This window comes from Mustela erminea, chromosome 9 (assembly GCF_009829155.1).
Source record: "Mustela erminea isolate mMusErm1 chromosome 9, mMusErm1.Pri, whole genome shotgun sequence".
NCBI lineage: Eukaryota > Metazoa > Chordata > Mammalia > Carnivora > Mustelidae > Mustela > Mustela erminea.
The window spans coordinates 18,909,014-18,931,293 of NC_045622.1; the positions used below are offsets into that span (position 1 = coordinate 18,909,014).

At 48.0% G+C, this 22,280-nt stretch overlaps 1 protein-coding gene across 7 annotated transcripts; it reads right to left on the reverse strand.

Annotated features, from left to right (window-relative positions):
- Positions 1–1,536: 1,536 nt before the first annotated feature.
- On the reverse strand, positions 1,537–22,053 carry SCN3B (sodium voltage-gated channel beta subunit 3). Of its 7 annotated transcripts, none has more exons than XM_032357911.1 (6): positions 21,905–22,033; positions 20,882–20,963; positions 13,760–13,923; positions 10,802–11,027; positions 6,168–6,306; positions 1,537–1,651 (listed from the first exon to the last, which is right to left on the reverse strand). In XM_032357911.1, the coding sequence occupies exons 2-6, from the start codon at positions 20,934–20,936 to the stop codon at positions 1,588–1,590; spliced, it is 648 nt and encodes a 215-aa protein (XP_032213802.1). In that variant the 5' UTR covers positions 20,937–20,963; positions 21,905–22,033; the 3' UTR covers positions 1,537–1,587. The 7 variants fall into 7 exon arrangements, with proteins under 7 accessions (XP_032213802.1, XP_032213796.1, XP_032213798.1 ...); XM_032357905.1 differs by lacking the exon at positions 21,905–22,033 and adding an exon at positions 21,536–21,818; XM_032357907.1 differs by lacking the exon at positions 21,905–22,033 and adding an exon at positions 21,707–21,802.
- Between the last annotated feature and the right edge of the window lie 227 nt (positions 22,054–22,280).

Here is a 22,280-nt window from a genome sequence, read left to right on the forward strand (position 1 = left end):
CACGTGTCATCCATCTAAGACTAAAAAGCACATTTCTTAGTTTAAGTATTCCCAGAGGTAACGTCCTTCTGGAAGGTTCTTCATGGTCACTGAGGAAGGCCCCATGTCCTACTCTGGGCCTTACAGCCAGATTCCAGTTACCTGACGCTCTCAGAGCTAACCTTAGCCAGGCAATCCGAACCCTCCCACCACGGCCCACCCCCGTGCTTGGGGATGAGGCATGGCCACAGCCAAGCTCAGTTTCAAGGTCTTTTTAAAAACAAAATCATCCTGTCTCTGAAAGTCCCAACTGGACTGCATCTAAGGCTTATTATGCCCCAGATTAGCCTCTGAAGTCTCTTACTCAGTTGAGCCCGGTCTGGAGTCCCAGTTGCCTCCTGTGAAATGAGGAATAATACTGATCTACAGGAATTTTGAGAGGAAGAACTTAGGAATTTCTGTTCGAATGCCCACAGGGAAATAGTGCTTCCCAGCGATCTCAGGTGGGTGCTCCCCTTGGAGGGTGCACCCGCGCTACCCTAATAGGGTTAGGAACCTGTTGCATGACTTTTAAGAGCCACTTCTGTCTTTGGCTTCTTGAAGGACTGAGCCCAGCTTAAGCCTTAGAGACCTATTGGGATCAAGCCCTAAAGTACCAAGTTCCGAGAACATTTTGGTCCAGGCTTAGTAAACTTTCTATCACTGAAGAACCTAGAAAGGCATGCTTTGCTCTGATGCTCTAGTCAGATGGGCCAGGGACTTGAAAAAACTGGCTTCAACGAATCCCACTTCATGACACTCGTGCTTTAACCCGAATTAATCATTCCCACTTCCTTCCATGAAGACGTCCATTCACTTGCAGCAGTGAAGGACGAGCCAGTTCGAGCCAGTTCCAGCCAGTTAGGGACAGAGGATGTGCCACCTCCAGCATTTGTACAGAGTCATTTGGAGCCCAGGGAGGAAGTCCCGTTGGCATGGGAGCTCCTCGCTTGAAAGCTAGAACAGGGTGAGGTTGAGTCCACATAGAAATGTTGGCTCCTCGGTTCTGGCAAAGTCTAGGGTGTGCAGAGGTCTGATGGAGTTAGGAAGTGAGGTGAAAGTTCAGACGTGAGCAGGTATGAGTGACTAGAAGGGTGGATGCAGGAGGCAAAGCGATGTGGCCCCTGGGGCACCCTCCTGATGCCGCTGATATCACTGAATCTGGAATATCCTGTCCCTCGGGGTCCAGACCACCTACCAATGATAAAACAACTCACTGAGAATTTCCAGCCTGGCCCAGTCCAGCCCAGCCGAAGACTCTGACCAAATCCACAATCCTTACAAAGGAGGGAGTGGGGGACTTTTTGTCGCGGTGGGAAAGATGTTCAAGTTTCTCCAACACTCAGGCCAAAGCAATTCACCTTCTGAAGGGCTCGACGTAGAGCTTTGTGACCTGGGTATCATCGACTTCAGGTAGTACCCTGAGGGCGGGGACTCTGGATAGGGTAGAAATCTAAGGGGTCAGATGTAAAGTCACTTGGGTGTGGATGGACACAGTCACTTGCGCCAGCTGCCATCCGGATGCAGCGTCCCCGGCCCTTCCCTGTTCGCCACCCCAGGCGCCCGCCTCTATTCCTCCACGGGTACAGCCGAACTCTCTTTGTTCTCCGACGGGATGGCAAGATAGTCAGACCTGGAGGAAGGCAGACGGGAGGAGAGAATCAGTACTTTCCTACCCAGGGGTGGGAACCCAAGAAAGGGGAAGGAGTGGGGCACAGGAACAAGGATGTCCGCAGAACAGCTCCGCATTTCCTTCTGCCTCTGTTTCCCAGGAGAAAACTAGAATGTCCCTTTCAGCGGGGGCTAGAATACTAGACACTGCCTAGTTTTTTCCCTTCCCCTAGCAATGCATGAATCTTCTCATTGGTCCACATGGGTCTCAGGCTAAAATGTGGACCACACTGTGGGGTGTGAAATTATATTTTATAGTTGCTTTAATGTCCATTTCCCTGATTACTGCTAACGCTGTAAGTTTTTAAGTGATTCGGGTTTCTGCTTCTGTAATTCGTTCACATGCTTTCCCAGTTTTCCTGTTTTTTTTTCCCCCTCATGGATTTTTCCTTTTCTTTCCCTTTCCCTTTCTCTTTTCTTTTCTCTTGGTTTTTTTTTTTTTTTTTTTCTTTTAGGGGGAGGGGCAGCAGGAGAGAGAGAGAATCAATCCTGAAGCAATCTCCCCACTGAGCATGGAACTCAGTCCCAGGACCCTGAGATCATGACCGGAGCCAAAATAAAGAGTCAGCCTCTTAACTGACGGAGCCCCTCACCCACCCCTGGATTTTTCTTTGATGGCTTCGTGTCTTGAAAATATCTTCTCCGGGTCTCTTGTCTCTAAACTGATTTTCATATATGGTGTCATGAAAATTACCTTTCCTCTCCATGCCTTTTGCATTTTAAGAAATCCTCTCTCCTAAGGTAATGAAGATAGTGTCTTCTATTTTCCCATGATAGGCTTTTTAAGTTGTACATTTTACCTTGTCTTTAAATCCACTCACAATTTACTTCTGTTTAGTGTGTGGGGGGGGATCTTTTTATTCTGACCCATTTGGAGGGGGGCTCTCGGCTTTGCTCTCTTCCTGCTGCATGCCTAGGTCAGTACGGATAAACTCTTCTCTCTAATAGCTCTATAGGAAATCTTCATGTCGGATAGGGAAAGTCCTACCAGCCACCTTCACTAAATAGTGCTCTTTCTTTGAAATAGGCAAACGATGGCTCATGAGCTAAGAATGATCAGAAGCGTTGCCCACCAAGAAGCAAAACCAAAGAATAATGCACAACAGAGATCAGGTGGAGAAAAGAGTCACAATCTGGGCATCGCTTGGTTTGGACTAGTTTTGGCCCTTCCGTCTTCCATGTGACCTTTAAGATCCACTAACCGAGTTCCTTGAACAATCCAACAGGGGTTTTGGTGGAAATGTCATTGAATTTACAGATTAAGTTCAGAGAGAATTGCCATGTTTGCATCAGTGAGGTCTGATTCTCCCATTTACTTAGGTCTTAAGTCTTCCAGTAAAGTTTTGCAATTTCCTGAAAGTTCTCGCACATTTTCATCAAATGTATTCCTAGGTGCCGGACAGTGTTTGTTGCCACTGTGATGGAATTTTTTTTTCAAATGTTCTATTTCAATGTTTTTCTAAATGTCTGTGGTTGGACTACAGGTGGTTTTTATACTTTTGTGTTTTGATTTGTATCTACCCTCCTGTGAAATGTGCTCACGGGCTCTAATGGTTTGTCCACAGCTTCCCTTGGATTTTCTATGTAGGTGGTGGGGGAAGTCACGGGCAGGACTTGGCTGTTGGGTGACCTGTGGCCAGCAGTCAAGCCGCCCACCCCCCAACCCCCCCACCCCCCGCCGGCTTTTCCTGGGGTGTGCATTCTGCCTACCTTCCCCATTCCCAGAAGCTGTCCCAGGGACACGGTCTGAAGACAGTGATGTGGTGTTGAGACTATCTGGACAGTATATACCCGTCTGAACCCAGTTAAGGCCTCTATCTACACAAGCCTTTAAGATTCTGGCAGGCTCGTCCTGTGGCTGCCCAGGGAAAGTGGTGTAAGTAATTTCCCTGGTTTAATTCCATCTGGAAAGGCCTGCCTCTTCCTTCCGTCTCTCCCTGGCTACCCATCACACTGGGGAAGCTCCAGAGGGGGTTGCCAGCCAACAATAGATAATTATATTGGGTATGAATCATGATACTTTGGTGTCTTCCCTTACAATTTTTACTCTTTTTTTTTTTCCCTCTGTATTTACTTAGTACACTCCCTAGGATCTGCAAGGTAATATTGAACAGAAGCCAGCAGACATGTTTCTCATATCATAGGCAGTTCTAACCCCACTGGAATTTGCTGGAGGTAACCTGAGTAGCCGCCCTTCTTCGGTTTAGGGATGACTAGTGTTTCGGTTTAGTATTTATGCTTCGCAGGACACGTCATGCTTCCTGGATCTGAGGAATCTTTCCTCAGCCACTGTATCCCTGAATATCATTTCTCCTCCGTTTTGTCTGTTCTGTTCTAATGGGTATTCTCATTTTCTTCCTTCATCTTTCATTGTGATAGCCCATCTTTTTAAATCTCTGGGCTTCACCCCGTACTGCTTAATTATGTTGATGCCCTGCTCCTCCGTATCTAATCTTCTGGTGAACCCCTCCATCACATTTTAAAATTTTATTGACTCTACTTTTCATTTCCAGATTTCTTAAATTATTTAAAATTTGCCTGTGCGTGGGGTGCATGGGTGGCTCAGTCGGTTAAACATCTCCCTTCGGCTCAGGTCATGGTCTCAGGGTCCTGGGATCAAGCCCCGCATCGGGCTCTCTGTTCAGCAGGGAGCCTGCTTCCCCCTCTCTCTCTGCCTCTCTGCCTGCTAGTGATGTCTCTCTATCAAATAAATAAATAAAATCTTTAAAAAATAAAATGAAATCTGCCTGTTTGTTTTTCTTAGCAACTGACTCTATTCTTATGCTTTTATTTTATTGCTTTAACTCTCTCAAATGAACTTATTTTCAAAATTCTACCAAATCCTGTGTCTGAAGTTCCTGGGATTTAATCCTGCCATTTGTTCCTTGTCTTGCCTGTGCTGGCTTTTAGCTTTGGATCAGACTGTGAAATCAGATCCAGCTGTGCTTTACACGGGGAATCCTGGTAAGCCTCAGCTGAGAGAGGGTCCCTTCAGAATGGTTTTCCATTTGTTCCTATATGGTTATCACTGTCTGGGGACTAATTTTTTAATTGAATTGCTCAGCTTAGAGGTTCCTGGATCATGCAGGTAGTATAAATTTAAATCCCAAACGTGGTGACTGCAGGCTTGTGGTTACTAATTCTCGAGAATCTTTTCTGTTTCTCTTTGGGAGTCAGGCCAAGACAGGTAAGTTTCCTTGGGTTTTTCTCCAGGCTGGCAGACTGGTTTTCTCATCTGTCCTTGACATATGTTGTAGCCTTTGGAGGATCCTGGCTCTGCTGGGGGCCTCGGTTCCAACTGTTTTGTGTGCGGGCCCAGTTGTAGGCACTTTCTGTCCAAGCATTAAAACGTGAGAACCTTGGTTTCACCAGGAATGACAATCTTCCCCAGCATATCATTACTTTCTATCCTTGTATCAGTTGTAATTTTTACTTTCCTGAGATCATAGCATCATCTAATATACTTTCTTTTTTTTTTTTTTTAAGATTTTTATTTATTTATTTGACAGACAGAGAGCACAAGTAGGCAAAGAGGCAGGCAGAAAGAGAGAGAGGAGGAAGCAGGCTCCCCACAGAGCAGAGAGCCCGACGTGGGGCTCGATCCCAGGACCCTGGGATCATGACCCGAGCCAAAGGCAGAGGCTTTAACCCACTGAGCCACCCAGGTGCCCCGTAATATACTTTCTTTACCAAACATTTTTAGGTGATCTTATCTGCCTCCAGTTTTTAGGATATCACCTCTGCATTGTTGCTAGCGTTGTAAATCTATGACCGTTCTGCGCTTTCCTCTCCCCAAATTAACAGGCCAGAGCGGCCTCTTAGACCCTCAGACCCCATCATTTCTCAGATGTGCTCACTCCCCTAGGGCCTTGGTGAACATGGCCACGGTATGGTCTGGACCTTGGAGGATGAGAGCCCCTACTCTGGGTATTCAATTGCTGCTGAGCTCCAGGGCAAAGATCGTGTGGCTCCAAGCTCCTTAGCTAAGAAAAGGCGGTGCCCAGATGGCCTGATGAGCTCCGAAGTGTACAGCAAATGGCTCAGTGTGACAGAAAGAGCACAAATGTTTGGAATCAAGAGGCCTAAATCCCAGCCTCTCCTCTCATTATCTGTATGGCCTCCGCAAGCCACTTAACCTCTATGAGCCCGCTTCAGCCTCTGTAAGATGATCATAATAATGCGAATTTTGTAGGACTGGGATGGTGGCTTATGGGTCTTATTTTACATCAGAGGTTAAGTGTCCCCGTCAAGAGTTAGCAGGCACGAATCAAAACTTTTGCTTTGCCTCTTATAATGATCTTGGGCAAACTCTCCAGGGCTCAGTTTTCTCAGCTCTAAAATGGGTGTATCGATGCTGCCTACCATGAAGATCATAGTGAGGACAGCGGAGGACCGTGTCAATTGCTTAGCACCTCGACTGTGAGGGCAAGCGCTCTGAAGGTGCCCGTTAGCCTTATTTTTGGCCTCTTCGAACTTACGCGTTTTCTTGGGCTGCCTCTTCGGCCTTTGAGACCTTCCTGTAGCAATATATCATCTCGATGAGCAGCCACAAGGTGAGGAAGACTAGGAGGATGTACATCATGATCTCCGAGACCACAGAGGTGAAGTCTTCTCCGGCTGCAAGGGGGACAGAGGGTTCAGAATATGCACGCCAGGCAAAGCCAGAGCTGTCACTGGCTCCGAGATATATGAGACCTATTTTTAAGTGTCGCTTAAATAAGCCCTGGGGCTAAGGAACTCAGATGTCGGAGAGGTTTAATACCATCCGACACTACTCTCTGCCCATTCGCTCACTGACTTCCTTCTGGAGCGGGGGGTGCGGAGGAATGGGGAGTGGAAGAAATCACAGAGCCACGGGAGGAATCTGGGAACCGAGTGAGAGATAAGAACTGGGTCCCGGTTTTATGTGAAGAGTCATTTCCCTTATTGGAGACTCATCTCCCTAAAAGGTAAGGCCAGGGTAACCGTTCCCACCCTGACACTACCTACTGTGTTCCAGAACATCTGGTGAGATGTGATGGTCTATGCAGATGTGGGGAACGTGTCTAGTTCAGCCACTTTGTCCTCTACGGGGCTGGGCATGTTCTCTACAAGACCAGACTGGAAACAGGGTCCTTCGCACTGTCTGCCTTCCACGTCATCCCAAACCCAAACAGAAATGAGAACAGGAGCATTGCATGTACTAACCGGGCTTTCTGAAACACAAATCTGATCCTGCCTTTGTCATGCTTAGAACCCTCTGTGCTCCCTGCCGCCCTCGGGAGAAAGACCGAGCTCTGTGAGCGCGGCAGGTGGGACCATTCATCTCCAGGCCCTGCTCTCTTCATTGCCATCCGACGCACGGGCAAAACTTGCGCTCCCATATACACTGTGGTCTTTTGGGATCCGCGGACATCAATCCAAACCCTTTCCTCTTCCTCGATGGGACTGCCCCTCACTCTGCTACCTCTGTCTCAGCATCCTCTCCTGCTGTTCAGTCCCCTGACCACTCTCCCAGATGCCACCAAAGGCCCGGGCTGCGAAGCCTTCCTCAGCCTCTCATGCAGAGGGTGTCCTCCTCCGTGCACTTGTCCTCCTGGTCCATCGTGACCCTCCTAAGGGTGTACTGCCATGGGTTTCCCTGTCTTCCCTACTGGTGGTGGGCTTATTAAGAACGTATTTCACTTATTTCTGAATTATCAGCCTATTGTCTAATGCCAGAATATTTGAAGTACTCTGTAAATATTTGTTGAATGAATGTATATAAATAAATATTGATCTTCGTTTCATGGCCAACCAAAATGACAATTAAAACATGCTCCATGGCGCGTGTCCTGACAGATCCTCCTTTCTAGTGGAAAGGAAGGTTTTAGTCACATCTCCCACTGCTAGCTCCTACCTGTACATTAGATTCATGGTCCCTGGTTATTCATAGCCCCCGTCATCCATAAGGCCTCGCTCATTAGCTCATTCAAAGCACAGAATAGCCATCGCCAAGACCCTCGGCTCAGAGGAGCAGTCTAAAGGCTCCACGATCATCCAGGTTTCCTGGATGCTGGACCTCCTGGAGCTGGAGGTCAGAGATGCAGCCTGAAGCCCAGAAGAACACCATACACATCAAATGTCTTTTTGTGGCCTTGACACTACCTGATTTAGGACATATTCATCTTAAAGCACGCATTGTATTAATGCAATAGCCCAGAAGTAGTAACACAAGAAGGTATCTAGGCTCACTATTTTTACTCACTTCTAGGTAAAAAGACCTCAGATTTTTGTCTTAGAGCCAAGAGGCCAGAGCTTAGGGTAGGATAATTTCAGCTTGAGCAAAGAAAACCAGAGAGGTTCTGGGAGACTCTAGGAATGGAGGACAGGCAGTGGGGCATGTCATGGTGGGGCATGTGGCTCTGAGCCTTATGAGACCAGTAGTATGGGGGGGGGTATTCTCGGAGGCTGCCAGGGGGTCACTGAGGAAGAGAAAGAGGAGGGAAGGGAAGGGAAAGGATGGGGAAAGGGGAGTGGGAGAGGAAGGGGAAGGAGCAGAGAAGGGATGGGGAAAGGGAGAGGGAAGAGAAGGGGGAGGGGACGAGAAGAGGGAAGGGGAAAAAGTTATGAAAAGGAGAAGAAAGAGTAGCAGGGAGTGTGATGGTGGTAGAAGGAGAAGATGCCATGGACACAGAGCTAGCCTGGTGGGCAAAAGATCTGGCTTGGAGTCCTGCGTCAGGTGCTAATTTGCTTCACGTCTCTAGGCAAGCCCCTCACTGATCTCCCCACCCCAAAATGAGGGACACCAGAGCTGCACCCTCCAGGCATTCCCCGAGGGAGTCATTTCTACTGACACACGCCAGGTCTCACTCCGACCCTCCGAACTCACACCCACAAGAGCGGTACTGAGATGTCCACACGGAAGACAAGCCCCCTGGGCGATTCCGACGCCTGCTCTTTGCTCAGAACCCCTGCATGAAATGAGAGCCAAGCTTCCTTCCAGTCCTAGCATCCCAAGAGGATCTGTGGTTCCGACAACAAACTTGTTTTCCTTCTATTTTTACCCAAGCCTGGCTCTGGCGCCCAGTAGGCGGACTGGTTCAGCTTTGGCACACCTTCCACTGGCTGCGTGAGGGTTTCTGGAGGCAAAAGCCTGGGAGCGCAGTGGGTGCAGACAGGCACCTTCCTAGTGGCGAGCTGTCAGCAGCCAGCAGTTCCCCGTGGTGAGCAGCAGAGGGCGCCAGCCCCTGCTCCCCAGGGAGGAGAGGTGTGTAAACAGAGAGGCTAATGGAACTTCTGAACAGAAAAATACCTTAGAGAGCTTCCAGGCCAACACACTCGTTGTACACAAGAGGAGACCGGCCCAGATGGGGAAAATGGCTCATCAGGTCTCAATGCCAGTGGTCCGAGAGTGCTTCTGCACGTTCAGAACTGACCTATCTTCCGTTTGAATCATGACCTCTTGACCTGCCATTCGCTCTCAAGTTTGCATTATGAATTCTATCACAATAACATGAGAAAAACACACACTTATGGTTTGGAAGTCAGGATTCTTGGAAATCCTAGGAAATGCCCTATCTTGACTTTGACCTCTTCTTTCATGTCCCACACCTTTTGCCTTCTTACGACCCGGCATCTTGAGGCAGCAATAAAGCTAAGAAGATGCTGGAAATAGACTGCCTGAGAACAGGCTAAGAGAAATGGAACCATCATTGAACATGGATCAGAAAACACACAAGAGGGCGCCTGGGTGGCTCAGTGGGTTAAGCCGCTGCCTTCGGCTCAGGTCATGATCTCAGGTCTGGGATCGAGTCCCGCATGGGGCTCTTTGCTCAGCAGGGAGCCTGCTTCCTCCTCTCTCTCTCTCTCTCTCTGCCTGCCTCTCCGACTACTTGTGATTTCTCTCTGTCAAATAAATAAATAAAATCTTTAAAAAAAAAAAGAAAGAAAGAAAACACACAAGAACATGCATATATCACTCTCTGACACGTGAGGGAGTGTTGGCAAGGGGCTAGGAGCCACAGTTCCCAGAGTCCCTTGAAAGCACAAGGACCGGGGCACCTGGGTGGCTCAGTGGGTTAAGCCTCTGCCTTCATTCAGCTCAGGTCATGATCCTATCGTCCTGGGATCGAGACCCGCATCGTGCTCTCTGCTCAGCAGGGAGCCTGCTTCCTCTCTCTCTCTCTCTCTCTCTCTCTCTCTGCCTGCCTCTCTGGTTACTTGTGATCTCTGCTAAGTAAATAAATAAAATCTTTAAAAAAAAAGAAAGGAAGGAAGCACAAGGACCGGGCATGAGAACACTCAAACTTCGCCCTGGATTCTGGACTGGATTAAAAGAGAAACTTTTGAGTTGGGTTGATGAAAGGGCTTCCCCGCACCTCCCACCCCAGCAACAAACTAGCTGTGGGAAATCTGAAGATTTTAAACTAAAGACTAGAAAGTTTGTTCTCCCAGTTGAGAATGCGGTTATATAATGAGAGATGCCGGGGATGGGGAAGGAGATTGCTTGCGTGATTATTTGGGGGAGGGGAACAGAAAACAAAAGGCTGTCCAACTTTGGTTTAGAGGAGTGGTTCTCAAAGTGTGGTCCCCGGCAGCTGGAGCATCTCCTGGCAATTTGTTAGATGTGCAAATCCCCAAGCTCTATCTACAGAATCAGAAAGTCTGCATTTTTAAAAAGTCCTGCAGGGGATTTTGAGGCTTGCTGAAGTTTGAGCACCGCTGGTTCAGGGATGTGTATGGCTTACACACAGGAGGGTTTGAGGACCTCTAGATGACCTCATGAGCGTGCCCTGTGCCCAGCGAGTCAGGGATTCAACATAAGCCAGAGAACCAGGTGCAGCTGATTTGGCAGCTTTGGGCTTTGTGGAGGCTGTCTTCCTTCTCTAAGGACAAGAGTTAGGGATGAAGGAAGAGGTCATTCTGCTGTCATCCCTGAGCCTTTCTGCTCTGAAGAAAGGCACAGAGAGGCAAGCTATCAGGCAGTTTTCAGGAAACTGGCCGCTACAGGAAGTCAATGCTGACATTTTTAGGTATTGCCACTCTCAATATATGGGTTTTGTACTCTGCAAGGTTGTCATTTGGGTGGAAGCCCACTGTCCTCCTTCCCCCAAGAGCAGGGCACCCTGGAGACCCTCCGCCCCAGCCTCACCCTCCTCGGTGACTCGGAGGGGGATCAGCCGTGTAGTTTTCACAAAGGGGCGATGCGCCTCAAAAGCAAACTCCCGGGACACGTTGCAGGTGTAGAGGCCAGAGTCATTCAGAGTGACGTTAAGCACAGTGATGGACACGTCCTGCAAGTCTTTGCTCCCATTCCACTGCAGACGTCCCTGGAAGGGACTCTCCACCTCCTGCTGGCCGTTCCGATACTCGTAGATCTACAGGTAGAGAAGCAAAAGAGAGTAGGGTCGGGAGAGAAAATCCGGTCTGAGAGCTGGGATGGGGACAGGGCACGGCAGGGACAGGGAAGAAAGGGGACAAGGTTACAAGGAGATCCCAAGAATAGGAGTGGGATGAGGCTCAGAGAAGGGCAGGGAAGAGAGAAAGGCAGGGAAAGATGAGCAAAGGTAAACAGGTGTCAGGGCATCTGGACAAAGCAAAGCAAGAGGCAGAAAGGAGGAGGCAGGAAGAAGGCTGGCAGGAAAAAAGAGGTGCAAAGGAAGAACATGAAAGAAGGTGCGGGAAGGGGATTCCTGGGTGGCTCAGTCAGTTAGGCGTCTGCCTTTGGCTCAGGTCATGATCCCAGGGTTCCAGGATCCAGCCCCACATTGGGCTCCCCTGCCCCTCCACTCCCCCCTGCTCATGCTCTCTCTCTCTCTCTCAAATAAATAAAATATTTTTTAAAAAAGTTTTTAAAAGGTGAGTGAAGCATACAGGAGACCAGGAGTGGGGAAGTTGGGAGAAAGAAAGAACTGGAAGGAGACAGAGAGCAAGAGAGAGTAAGATGTGTCACGGGGGCAGCCGGGGAGAGAACAGAGCAGAGACCCAGAAAGGCGGCTTCCTGCGTCACGAAGACATCTGAAAGCCTTGGCCTCAAAACTTGTCTCTCTGATCTGGTTCTCACTGAGAGGATGTGGTCCGTCTGGGTCAGGTCACAGGAAGGGGACCGAGGACGCAAAAGGTGTCACAGATCAACAGAGCTGCCAACTGATATGCATACCTCAGGTCTTTCATTTTGAGCTGAATTATAAGTGAAATGTGGTCTCAAAACTGGTTTTCTCAGACACCCCCCACACACCTTCTCACTCTCTACAGCTCTTTATTCTCCACAGGCGTGCTGTCCATTCTAGTCTCCACTTGGCACGCATGGCTCTCTACAGTAAAAATTAAATAACTAGAAATGAAATAAAATGTAAAATTCAATCCCTCCATTGCACTAGACATATTTCAAGTGCTCAGTGGCCACCTGTAGCCAGTGGCTACTGTACTGGACAGCACAGATAGAGCATTCCCATTGTCACAAACATTTCTAGGAGACAGCGTTGCTCTGTATGTACATTACAACTTTCTAAAGTTTCTTTTCTTCCTTCTGAGTCAACTTCTACTCATTTTGGGCAGCCATGGAGGCCGAGTTGGGGGTTGGCATAGAACCAGGCCTGAGGTCAGTGGGAGCCTTCGCACCCAGCCAGACATCCAGGTTCCTGTAACCTGGGGACCAGTGTCAGTCACAGTCAACTGTGGGTGAAAAACCGAGATTTGGGGGACATCTACTGATTCCGGTGTTGGCACCCAATTGAAGCAAACACTCAACTTCCCCCTATTATTGTCACCATGAAGTCTTTGTAGAAAAGAAACTTGCCTGCAGGAAGGTGGGATAGGGCAGTAAGAAAAACCTTGTGTCCCTGGTTTGAATCTAAGCTCTCTTATTAACTTAACTTCTCCGCGCCCCAGGCGCCTCACTTACGGACGTATACCTCTTCTCTAGCAAACACTTATATCGTGCTTCCTATATCCCAGGGCTATTCTAAATAGTGTTAAAAGTTAAAGCTAACAACTCTGACGGTAACAATTCTCTGAGGTAGCTGTGTTTCGCACCCCCATTTTAGAGATGAGGATGCTGAGGCACAGAGGGGCGAAGCAAATTGTTCCAGGGCACAGAACCCATAAGTTGTGGAATCCAGACTCGAACGGAGGCAGGCAGCGAGGTCCCGGGGTCAGTGAAAGCATGAGTAATGGGCATCCCCTAGGTGGTATTCAAAGCGCGTAACAACCATATTGGCAGTGGCTCCAACCAATCAGAACTGACATTAGCTACAGCACGGGGCGGGGCTTGGAGGCTCCCTGCTCTGTCAGGGTGATACCTGTCTCTAGAACATGGGGACCTCCCGAGGTTCCTAGCGGGACGCATGGTGGTGAGGCCCCTTGGGAGGCTAGGCATAGCTAAATACCCACCACAGGACTATTTAAATATTTGACTCCCGGATGCGGCTGTACTGGGTATACCAGCTGAAAAGCGGCTTGGGGCAGGTGGGTGGGGGATGGGGTCACTGGGGGGTGGGCATTAAGGAGCGCACGTGGTGTGAGGAGCGCTGGGTGTTGTACCCAACTGATAAAGGATTGAAAGCTACATCAGAAACAGATGATGTACACTAAGTTGGATAATTGAATTTAAATAAAAAGAAGGAGGAGGAGGAAGAGGAGGAAGGGGAGGAGGGAGAGGAGGAGGAGGAGAAGAAAAGCAGCTTGGTCATCCCTGCAAGTCTTACTTCACTGAGACTGTGCGATTTCAATGAGCTAGCCTACGCTATTCCACATAATGATGCTGAGTGTCGTTTCAGTGCTCCTGCTAATCTAATCCATCCCCTAGGACAGTGCAGAAAATTAAAAACACCTACGAGGTGCCTTATCCGGTGACTAGCGCACAGTCGGCGCTAAATGCTATTTCTCTCTTCTCCCCCTTCCCCTGCGTGTAAGCAGGGATGCTTGCAGCTGGCCAGGCGCCCTTCCTTTCACAGAGGCTGGGCTGTCAGGTATCTGCAGGGGAGCTGTCAGTGCTTTGAAAAGAAAGAGCCAGGGTCTGTCAGATCTTTGCATTCCCGGACTCTCAGGATCCAGGCCCGTAATAGCAGAGGCAAGCAAAAGAAAGGCCAGCGTCCGCAGCCAGACATACAAGGAAATCTTTACCGCCCTCGGGCCTGTAGAACCACTCCACCACCGTGGTGGCCTCCACCTCCTCCCTCTTCATGCAGGAGATGCAGCGCAGCTTCATGGGGTTGCCCTGAACGGCCTCCGTCTCCGAGGGCACTTCCACACATACAGGGAAGCAGACGCTGACTGCAGAGAGGCCAGTGACAGGGAAGAAACAGGAGGTGTGGGGGAAGCCGGCACCGGGAGAGTGACGTTGGAGAACAAGAGGGAGAGAGGAGAGACAGAGAAGAAAGAGTCATGAGACAAACTTGAAAATTGCATGTATGTGTCCGTACATCGGCACCTGTGCTCCCCAAGGGTGCATACTCAGAGCGGGCGGGGAGTGAGCTAGAGGAGCCGTGAATGACCTGGAGGTCATTGCAAACCTCCCAGGATGCAGTTAGGGTGTGGCGCAGCCCTGACTCCTGCCCTCAAAGACTTAGAGTCTAGGTGGGAAACAGGGCACACACACACACTCATCCACTGACCACCATGCACCCCTGCATTCAGTAACCATTGCTGAAATCTACTCCAGGCCAGGCCTGGTGCTAGGCTGAGATGCAACAATGAACTGAACGCTAACCACACCCTAAAGGCATCTAGAATCTAGCAGGGAACGCATACTCCAAAGTATCGTGAAATGGGGCCATGATGAGTGCTATGCTGGTGATGGGCTCTGTTCCCAGAGGAGGGCCAATTATTCCTGGTTGGACTGGGGAGAGAGGAAGAAGAAGAAGAGGAGGCTGGGGTTAGAACACTGTGAAGACCTTTGTATGGCCTTCACAACATGAGGGGTCAGATGTCTGCAAGCCATGGAGAGATGTAATTATATCTGAACTTTATGAAAAAAAAATGTAGGTAATTCTGATGCCTGGTGGGGGATGGAGCAGCAGTGAGGAAGACAAGGGAACAGACCCTCGGCCAGAGTGATGCTTTTTGCAGAGAATAGAGAGAAACAAAGTCAAAAATCTGGAGAGAGGTCAGAATCAGGGGGACACCTTGTATGCCACATGGAGTTCTGGACCTCCAGTCCCTGTTCTCTAGAAACTTATAACCCATTAAAAAAGTCTGAGCACATCAGACTGTGCTTTCAGAATGAGTCAAAAGTGGGATGTGGCTGCCAGCAAAGCAAGTGCAAATGTGGGCTGCATTAACAGATGTACAATGTGCAGAACGAGGGAGCAACAGGCCCTCCATACTGTTCAGAACAAATCTGGACCATTATGATCCGTTCAGGGTGTCACAGTTTGCAAAAGGAAGTTGTTCAATGAGTGCAGGCCCAGAGGGGAGCAATATGGTGCAGGGTCTGGGGACAAAATCTGGGGAGAAACAGACAGGAGGATGAGGGGTGCCTGGCTTGGACACAGTGAAGACACTTATCTGTCTTCAAATATTTGAAGGCTGGCCTATAGAAGAGAAAGGAATTTCTGTCCAGTTCCAAAAGTTACAAGAAAGTAAGTTTAGCTTATTGAAAAAAAAATAATTTTCTGGTGCTGAAGCTGTTTACAAATGCAAAAAAAAAAAAAAAAAAAAAGCCACCCTACTTGGTAAGAGTTTACACTTCATTGTATAGAAGATTAAAAAGTGGGATGGCCACAAAGGATTCTTATATCAGGACTTATAAGGCCCCTTCTGATGAATTAATAATAAAAACAGAACCCCTTAAAAAATGAAACAATACACATTGCTATTTAAAGGCTAGCACACTATAAATGGTTAGTTTGTCTCTGTATTGGCAGGCTGTTCATTCTAAAAACAGAGGAAAGCTTTATTTAGAGCTTAAAATGAGATTGACCGACTAATTGAGTCAAAAAATAAATTACATTCGACTGGCTTCGAAGGCAAAAAATGTCACTATTAAACACAGAATTTAAAAAGCAAGTGGCCCTAGGATATGTCACCCCACTGGTAGCCAGGGTTGATCTGGCTCATATCTCTGGTTAGGCAGGTGTTCCCTTCCTCCCTCACTGCTCCACGTGTATCCTTCCCAAAACTGTGCACTCAGTGAGAGGGGACGACCTTACAGAGGAGGACTGTTCTCTGCTCAAGGGTATATGAGTGGCTGTGAACCTCCAAACAAGCTCTCAAGGTCCATTTGGAAAAGAACATAGAGGAGTCTATTTTCCAAGACTCCAGACACATCCAAATGAGGCACTGGATAGTCTGCCTTTCTTTAAAAACAAACAAACAAACAAACAAACAAGTGGCACTATGTTGAAGTTTAAAACATCAACGTAAAATAAAGTTAATTGGTTTTAAAACTCTCAAACAAGTTGGGGCTCGTCTTATTGGGCAATCTGCAAGAGGGTCTCCTGATTCTGTATATGGACCATCCCTTTTTGGGGAAAAGGTCCCTATTTGGAGAGAACTGACCAGAAACACTTTCAGAATGTGATGTGTAAGAGAAGAAGGTGTGGTCTTTGCAAAAGCTTGGGAATGAACAGAGATGCAGAGCTTGTGCCTTGAGAACTCTGTGTAGAAGGGAGCCTTGGGGCACATTCATATTTAATGAGACATGGTGAAGATAAGTTAGTTCAATGATGATGACTTCAAAGCAGCATGGTTGAAAATGTACCAAGGAATGCACAGTTACAAAATCAGAGGCAGGATGAAGATGTATTTGGCAATGGAAGGCCTGGGTTTATCTTTAACCCCAAAGACTCGGTTCATTCATCAACAGAATGTTGGAAATAACATCTCTCTAATGGAGTCATCATGGAAATTCTATGGAATTATTTATATGAATGTGCTTTGTACACTAGCCCTTGTTAAGGTATTTTACCCCTCATCTCTTTGCTCACCTACTCAACAAATATGCTGTGTGCTTGTTGTGTGCCAGGCACTGTTCTAGGCACTGACAATACAACAGGGAACAAAACAGAAACCATCCCTGCTCTCAGAGAGTCTATATTCCAGGGGAGGGTGAGAAAAACAAGATACATTATGTTACAATAAGTGCTATGAGAAAAAGTAAAACAGAGTAGAGGAGCTCAGACACATTGGAGACAGCCTCATTGAGAGGGTGACAATGAGCAGGCACTGAAGGAAAGAAATGAGGGGAAGAAATGAGATATACAAATATCAGTGTGGAAGTATGCCAGATAGAGGGAATAGCATTTCAGGGGTCCTGGGGAGGGGGGAGTGTCTATCAAAAGCAAAAAGCACAATAAAGCACAGGGAACAGAGTGAGAAAGAAGGAGACAGAAACCAGGGCCAGATCATGGCTGGTCTTGCAGACCACAGTTAGAACCTTACCCTTGACTTTTGCTCAGAGTGACTTGGAGAACACTGGAGTATTCTGAGTGGAAGAAAGATATGATTTATACAAAATTACATGACCTGACTGCTATGTTGTTGAGAATAAACGGAAGAGGTGAGGAAGGGCAAGTGCGGAAGCAAAGAGAGTAGTTAAGAGGCTGGTACACACCGCTGAGACTGAGAGATGGCTCAATGGTTTTGCTTGGATGAAGGTGTAGTAGAGCTGCTGGGGTTTGAAAAGGAATAATTTGCTGGACCACACATCCTCTCATAGGTCACAGGTGATGTAGATGAACTGGTCTTAAATGGGGGTACGTCAGTTCATTTACAGTTAAAGGAGCGGGGAGAGAATATATGCAGTCAGGAAAACTGCCCCAGAGAACGAGTGCTACTGATTCCCTTCTCACAGAATTCTGCTCGTGAGGTCCTGGATAATACATTGCAAAATGGCCACAAAATTCTCTCATCCCTCTTTGCTTGCCCTTTGCAATATGACTTGCTGCTCCATCCATCAAGAGGTGACATCTGTTTCTCCAGCCCATGGAGACGGCCCCTCTCTGAAATCCTCTAGCTGTCCAAGAATGGTTGTACACATGGTAGATATCCAGTCCACATTGCTGACTGTAAAGAACAAACTAGAATAGTCTTGGCCAGATCACTTCACTTTTGGTCTCTTCTTCAATTTCCATAGTAATAATAAAGAAACTTGGGGCACCTGGGTGGCTCAGTCCATTAAGCATCTGACTTTGGCTCAGTTCATAATCTCAGGGTGCTGGGATCGAGCCCCATATCAGGCTTTCTGCTCAGCAGGGAGCCTGCTTCTCCCTCTCCCTCTGCTGCTCCCCCTGCTTGTGCTCTCTCTATCAAAAGCATAAATAAAATTAAAAAAATAATGAAGAAACTTCTAAAAAGGTAGAATATGATGTTATTACTAATGATTATATTTAATTAAGGAATAATATCAATCTATTATAAGGTAGAAAGTAATGTGTATTGAACCAACTCCTCTAATCTTTTTCTTCTTTGGGCATTCCTGACTTTGCTCTAGAATTCTTTTCCTTGTGCTACGATAATAAAGGCTTTGATTAGAATGTAAATACTTTCCAAAGGAGGGTAATAAATGAAGTTATCTGTAGATATTAACACCCTGAAGTAATTTGTCTATCAGATTAGCCAGTCACTTAGCAGAGCCTTGAAAGAATGGGACCCAGCAAGATGGGCTGCTGGGGGAAGAGAGGAAAATATTCCCCACCCAACATAGCAGACATCTGGGAGAATAGACCTGGGCCTAGAGGCTCAGGAGGCCCGTAGGAAAGGCAATGGTTTGGCGGAGGGGAGAAAGGGTGATGGCTCAGAAAAGGGATGAGAGGATGATACCTATCTTGCAATCCTGCGGAGCAGGACATGTGTCCATAAGAAGTGCTAGAACAAGTAATAAGAGACTGAAATCGGGAGAAAAGAGTTCTCTAGCAAGTCCTTCCCTCTCCTTGAGTTCATTCTCTCACTTCTAAATTGGAAATGATACTATTTCCCCCTGATTACCCCCAAGGATCGATAGGGTGACCAAAAAGAAGTAATGGATTGAAAAATGCTTTGTAAACTATAAAGCACCAGGCAAGTATAGAGTTTTCTTTTAATTATCATTATAAACTTTATTAAAAGAAATAAGGGAAGTTTTTTCAAGAGATGCAGACAGTAATATAATGGAAAATATTCTTTCTATTCCTATTTGCATCATGTGAATAATCAGCTTGGGGAGGAGAACGTATCTAGTCGAAGTGGTTTCCAATACTAGAATTACATTCAAATAAAATGAAATTGCCTATGTGAAACGAGGCCCTTTCTCTTACATTTGATGGCCAAGTTTCCCAAACCATCTCTCTTTCCTTCTGCAGCTTTTAAGTTTTGTGAAACAATGTTCCAGTTATGAAGAAGCTGAGAATTACCAAGGATGGGTGTGATGTGCACACTTCTCCCAAAGGTTCTATGTTGGGGTGGGGTGGGGAGTGGTGTGAGGAGAGGCGTGGACATTGCCAAGTTTAGCAATATTCTGTAAATACTTCCTTACTATTCAGTCTTAAATATTATCTGTTCCAACATTCAAACTTTACATATGAGGAACCAGATACTCTAAGATTGTTACATAGCAAGCAGATGGCAGAGCTAAGACTCCAAGCCAGGCTTTGTAAGTCCAAAGAGGTGCTTGGGAGAAGGCATGCTCACCCTCTCTGCTGGAATTCAGGCAGGGAGCTAAAAATTTAAATTAAGGTTTGGGAAGAAAGATTCTGTAGAGCCTTTTACAAGGGCTTTACAAGGCTCTCACCCACTTCATCTCCCATTGTTTTACTCACACTCTTTTTTACCCAGCCAGACCAACTTCTCCTAAGCCTCATGTCCCTAGTCTTAGCCTTCCCTGAGGAAATTCCAGCCTTAAATCTTCAAGGCAGGTGAGATCATTGGCAACCTATTATGTTGGCTTCATCTTCAGGTCTAGTCTACTCTACTGGGGATGGAGGGCGGTGAGTCTGCCCTTGGGACTGGCATTACTCTTCCTCTTTGTCCTTCCTGGACTATCTCATCAGGCATTTTGTTCAACAGGAAGCTTGACTTTGCTTTTGGTCACATGCAAAATCCAGATAACGCTGGCAGCCAGTAAGTCGGAGGCTTAATAAAGTGATACTAAGGCAAAGAGGCAATTCCCATCAGCATATTTGCCATTGCACAGGCAGAATGGGAGGATAATCCCACATGCCCAGTTCCAATTAAGCAGGTGGGCACAATCACTTCTAATTATACTGGTTATTGACTTTTAGCATACAGAAAGGTAAAAACATGGAAAAAGTGGGAATGTAGAAGATTATGTGAAGCAATCTGTTAACTGAAGAGCACCTATATTTGACCTGAGGATCTAATCAGAGTCATCAAGACAGAGATGCCCAGAACTACACAACCAACCAACACACACACACACACACACACACACACACACACAGGCACACCACACATCTTCACCAATCTATTCAGATGCCCATTCTAACATGCTCACACATTCAAACATAGGCATATACATACACAGAGTAAAGCATTCTCTCAATCAAATATTCAAATGTTATCACATAGACTCCTTAACTCTCTCTACACACATGCAGGCACCCTACCTGGACACTACTCTGCTTAGCCCTACTGTTGCAAGTGAAGGTCTTCCGTATTTGGAAGGAGAAGGTCACCTTATTTCCTCACAACAAACAAGAACCTATTCATTTCTGAAAGCAAAAAAACATTGGTGCCCAAACACCAAAGCATAAAGATGCAATGCCCAGGTGCTCATTTATCAAAGACATTGCTGCAAATGGCTGAAGCCTATTTTCCTTGTTAGAATTTTAAAAATGGACCGACAGCTAAACTGTTTTCATTCTCAAAATGCGTGCATCCAGCTTTAAAAAAAAAAAAAAAAAAAGACATGGGAATTAATCTGAAGACCGACTGATTCCTCATTGAAAAATGAAATGTAAATGCAACTGAGATTTTTCATAATGAACGTATCTACCTTCCCTTTCAGCAAAGGAAAAGGGGAAAAAAATACTTTGGAATTAACAGGTAACAGGAAGAGGAGTGGAAAAACCACCAACGGTGGCTCAGGAATAAAGCAGCAGGATTGAGGACGTGTTTTTCCAATCTCAAAATCCCAGCTCTCATGGAACCCCTATGGAGCTCCTTGTCTGGCAGACAAGCATAGAGGGAAGCCAACCAGGGCTCCTTTCTGTCACAAACGACATGAATTAAGTGTTATTATTGTTGGCATTATTACTGTTATCTGCATTTCGCACGGCAGGGTGCCGGTACTTACCCCAGAAGACGAGCACGAGGGAAGCCAGGGGAAACAATCTGTTGAAGGCAGGCATCTTTTTTCCGGCGGGTGGCTTCCGGGGCTAAACAGAGAGATTCCCTTGGTCAACAACTCGCCCTCTCAGATACTTTCGAGGAAACCCTTTGGGACGAACTGCCCCAAGGGGGCGACTTTCTGACTGAAATAAGGGTCAAGCGCCGGCGACTGGGGAGGCTTTCCGAGCCGGGCGGGGGTTTCAGCTCCAAGCTACCCTAGCGCGCCGCCCCAATTCGAGGGAGCCCATCAGCAGCTTCGCGCGCTCTCCCTGGAGCCCGTTGCTGGGATCCGGCTCAGCACCACGGACAGTGCCTTCCCCGCCCACCCCGGAACTTCACAAATTCCAGGCGCTCAGAGGCTTCTGTTTGCGCCTCGGTGACAGCTCAGCTCCGAAGAGAGCAGCACGGAGGGCTCTAGGCGGCTGGGCTGTCGAAGGGGTCCATGTTGATCCTCCTCTCACCTCCCCTGGGAATAACTATGCTCAGACCAGGTTCCGCCAAGACCCAGGAGCTTCGGCTTCATCCGCCTGCACCGGCTCTCCAAGCTGGGCGTGCCCCCCGACACCCGAAGCCACCCGGGCCACCCGTCTGAGCTCCAAAATTCGTTCCACCTCGGTACCGTCCACACCCGCCCTCCGCTCCCCGGGAAGGTCCGGAGGGGCGGGGAAGGAGGCGGAAGCTCCTGTCGCGCTGCCGATCTCAGGGAGAGGGGACAGGGAGGGTGGGCCCCTTCCCCGGAGCTCGCCCCAGGATCGTGCCCGGTCCCGGACCCTGGGTGGCGGTGACCTACTGCCCTTCTCCAGGTCCCCTTTGACCGCGTATGTTCAGTCAGCCTTGACATGCGCAGGCGGCTGTCCACCCCCACCGCTGCCACGGACCCACCCCTCGTGCATACACTCCCCACCCCCAAACAGGCGTGCCCCTCCCCGGGCAGAACACGGCGGCGGAGCGAGGGGCGGAGCTTAGAGCGGCGCAAACACCTCCAGACCTCGCGGTTTCTCTGCTAGCCGGCTGTCTCCAGGTCTCCCTTTCACATCCCAGCAGCTCTCCCCAGCATAGGCACACCCCCTCGCACCAATTCACACCCTCCAGGCAACCCCACTCCTGCTCCCGCACACGCATGCTTGCCTCCAGCTCCGGGAAGGGGAGGGCCGAATCTCTTTCAGGCAATGATGTCATCTGTAATATACACTGTACAGGAGAAGCTCTGGGCTTCTCTCCCCCGACCCCAGCCCCTTCTGTTCTTCCAATCTATTCTTTGTCTAGCCTTGATTAGTTAGTTCCGGACACTATGAACACAGCAAGATAATCCCTGCTTAGGAGGAGCGGAGAGGAGTGAGGTGCACCCGTTCCCATGTTCACCT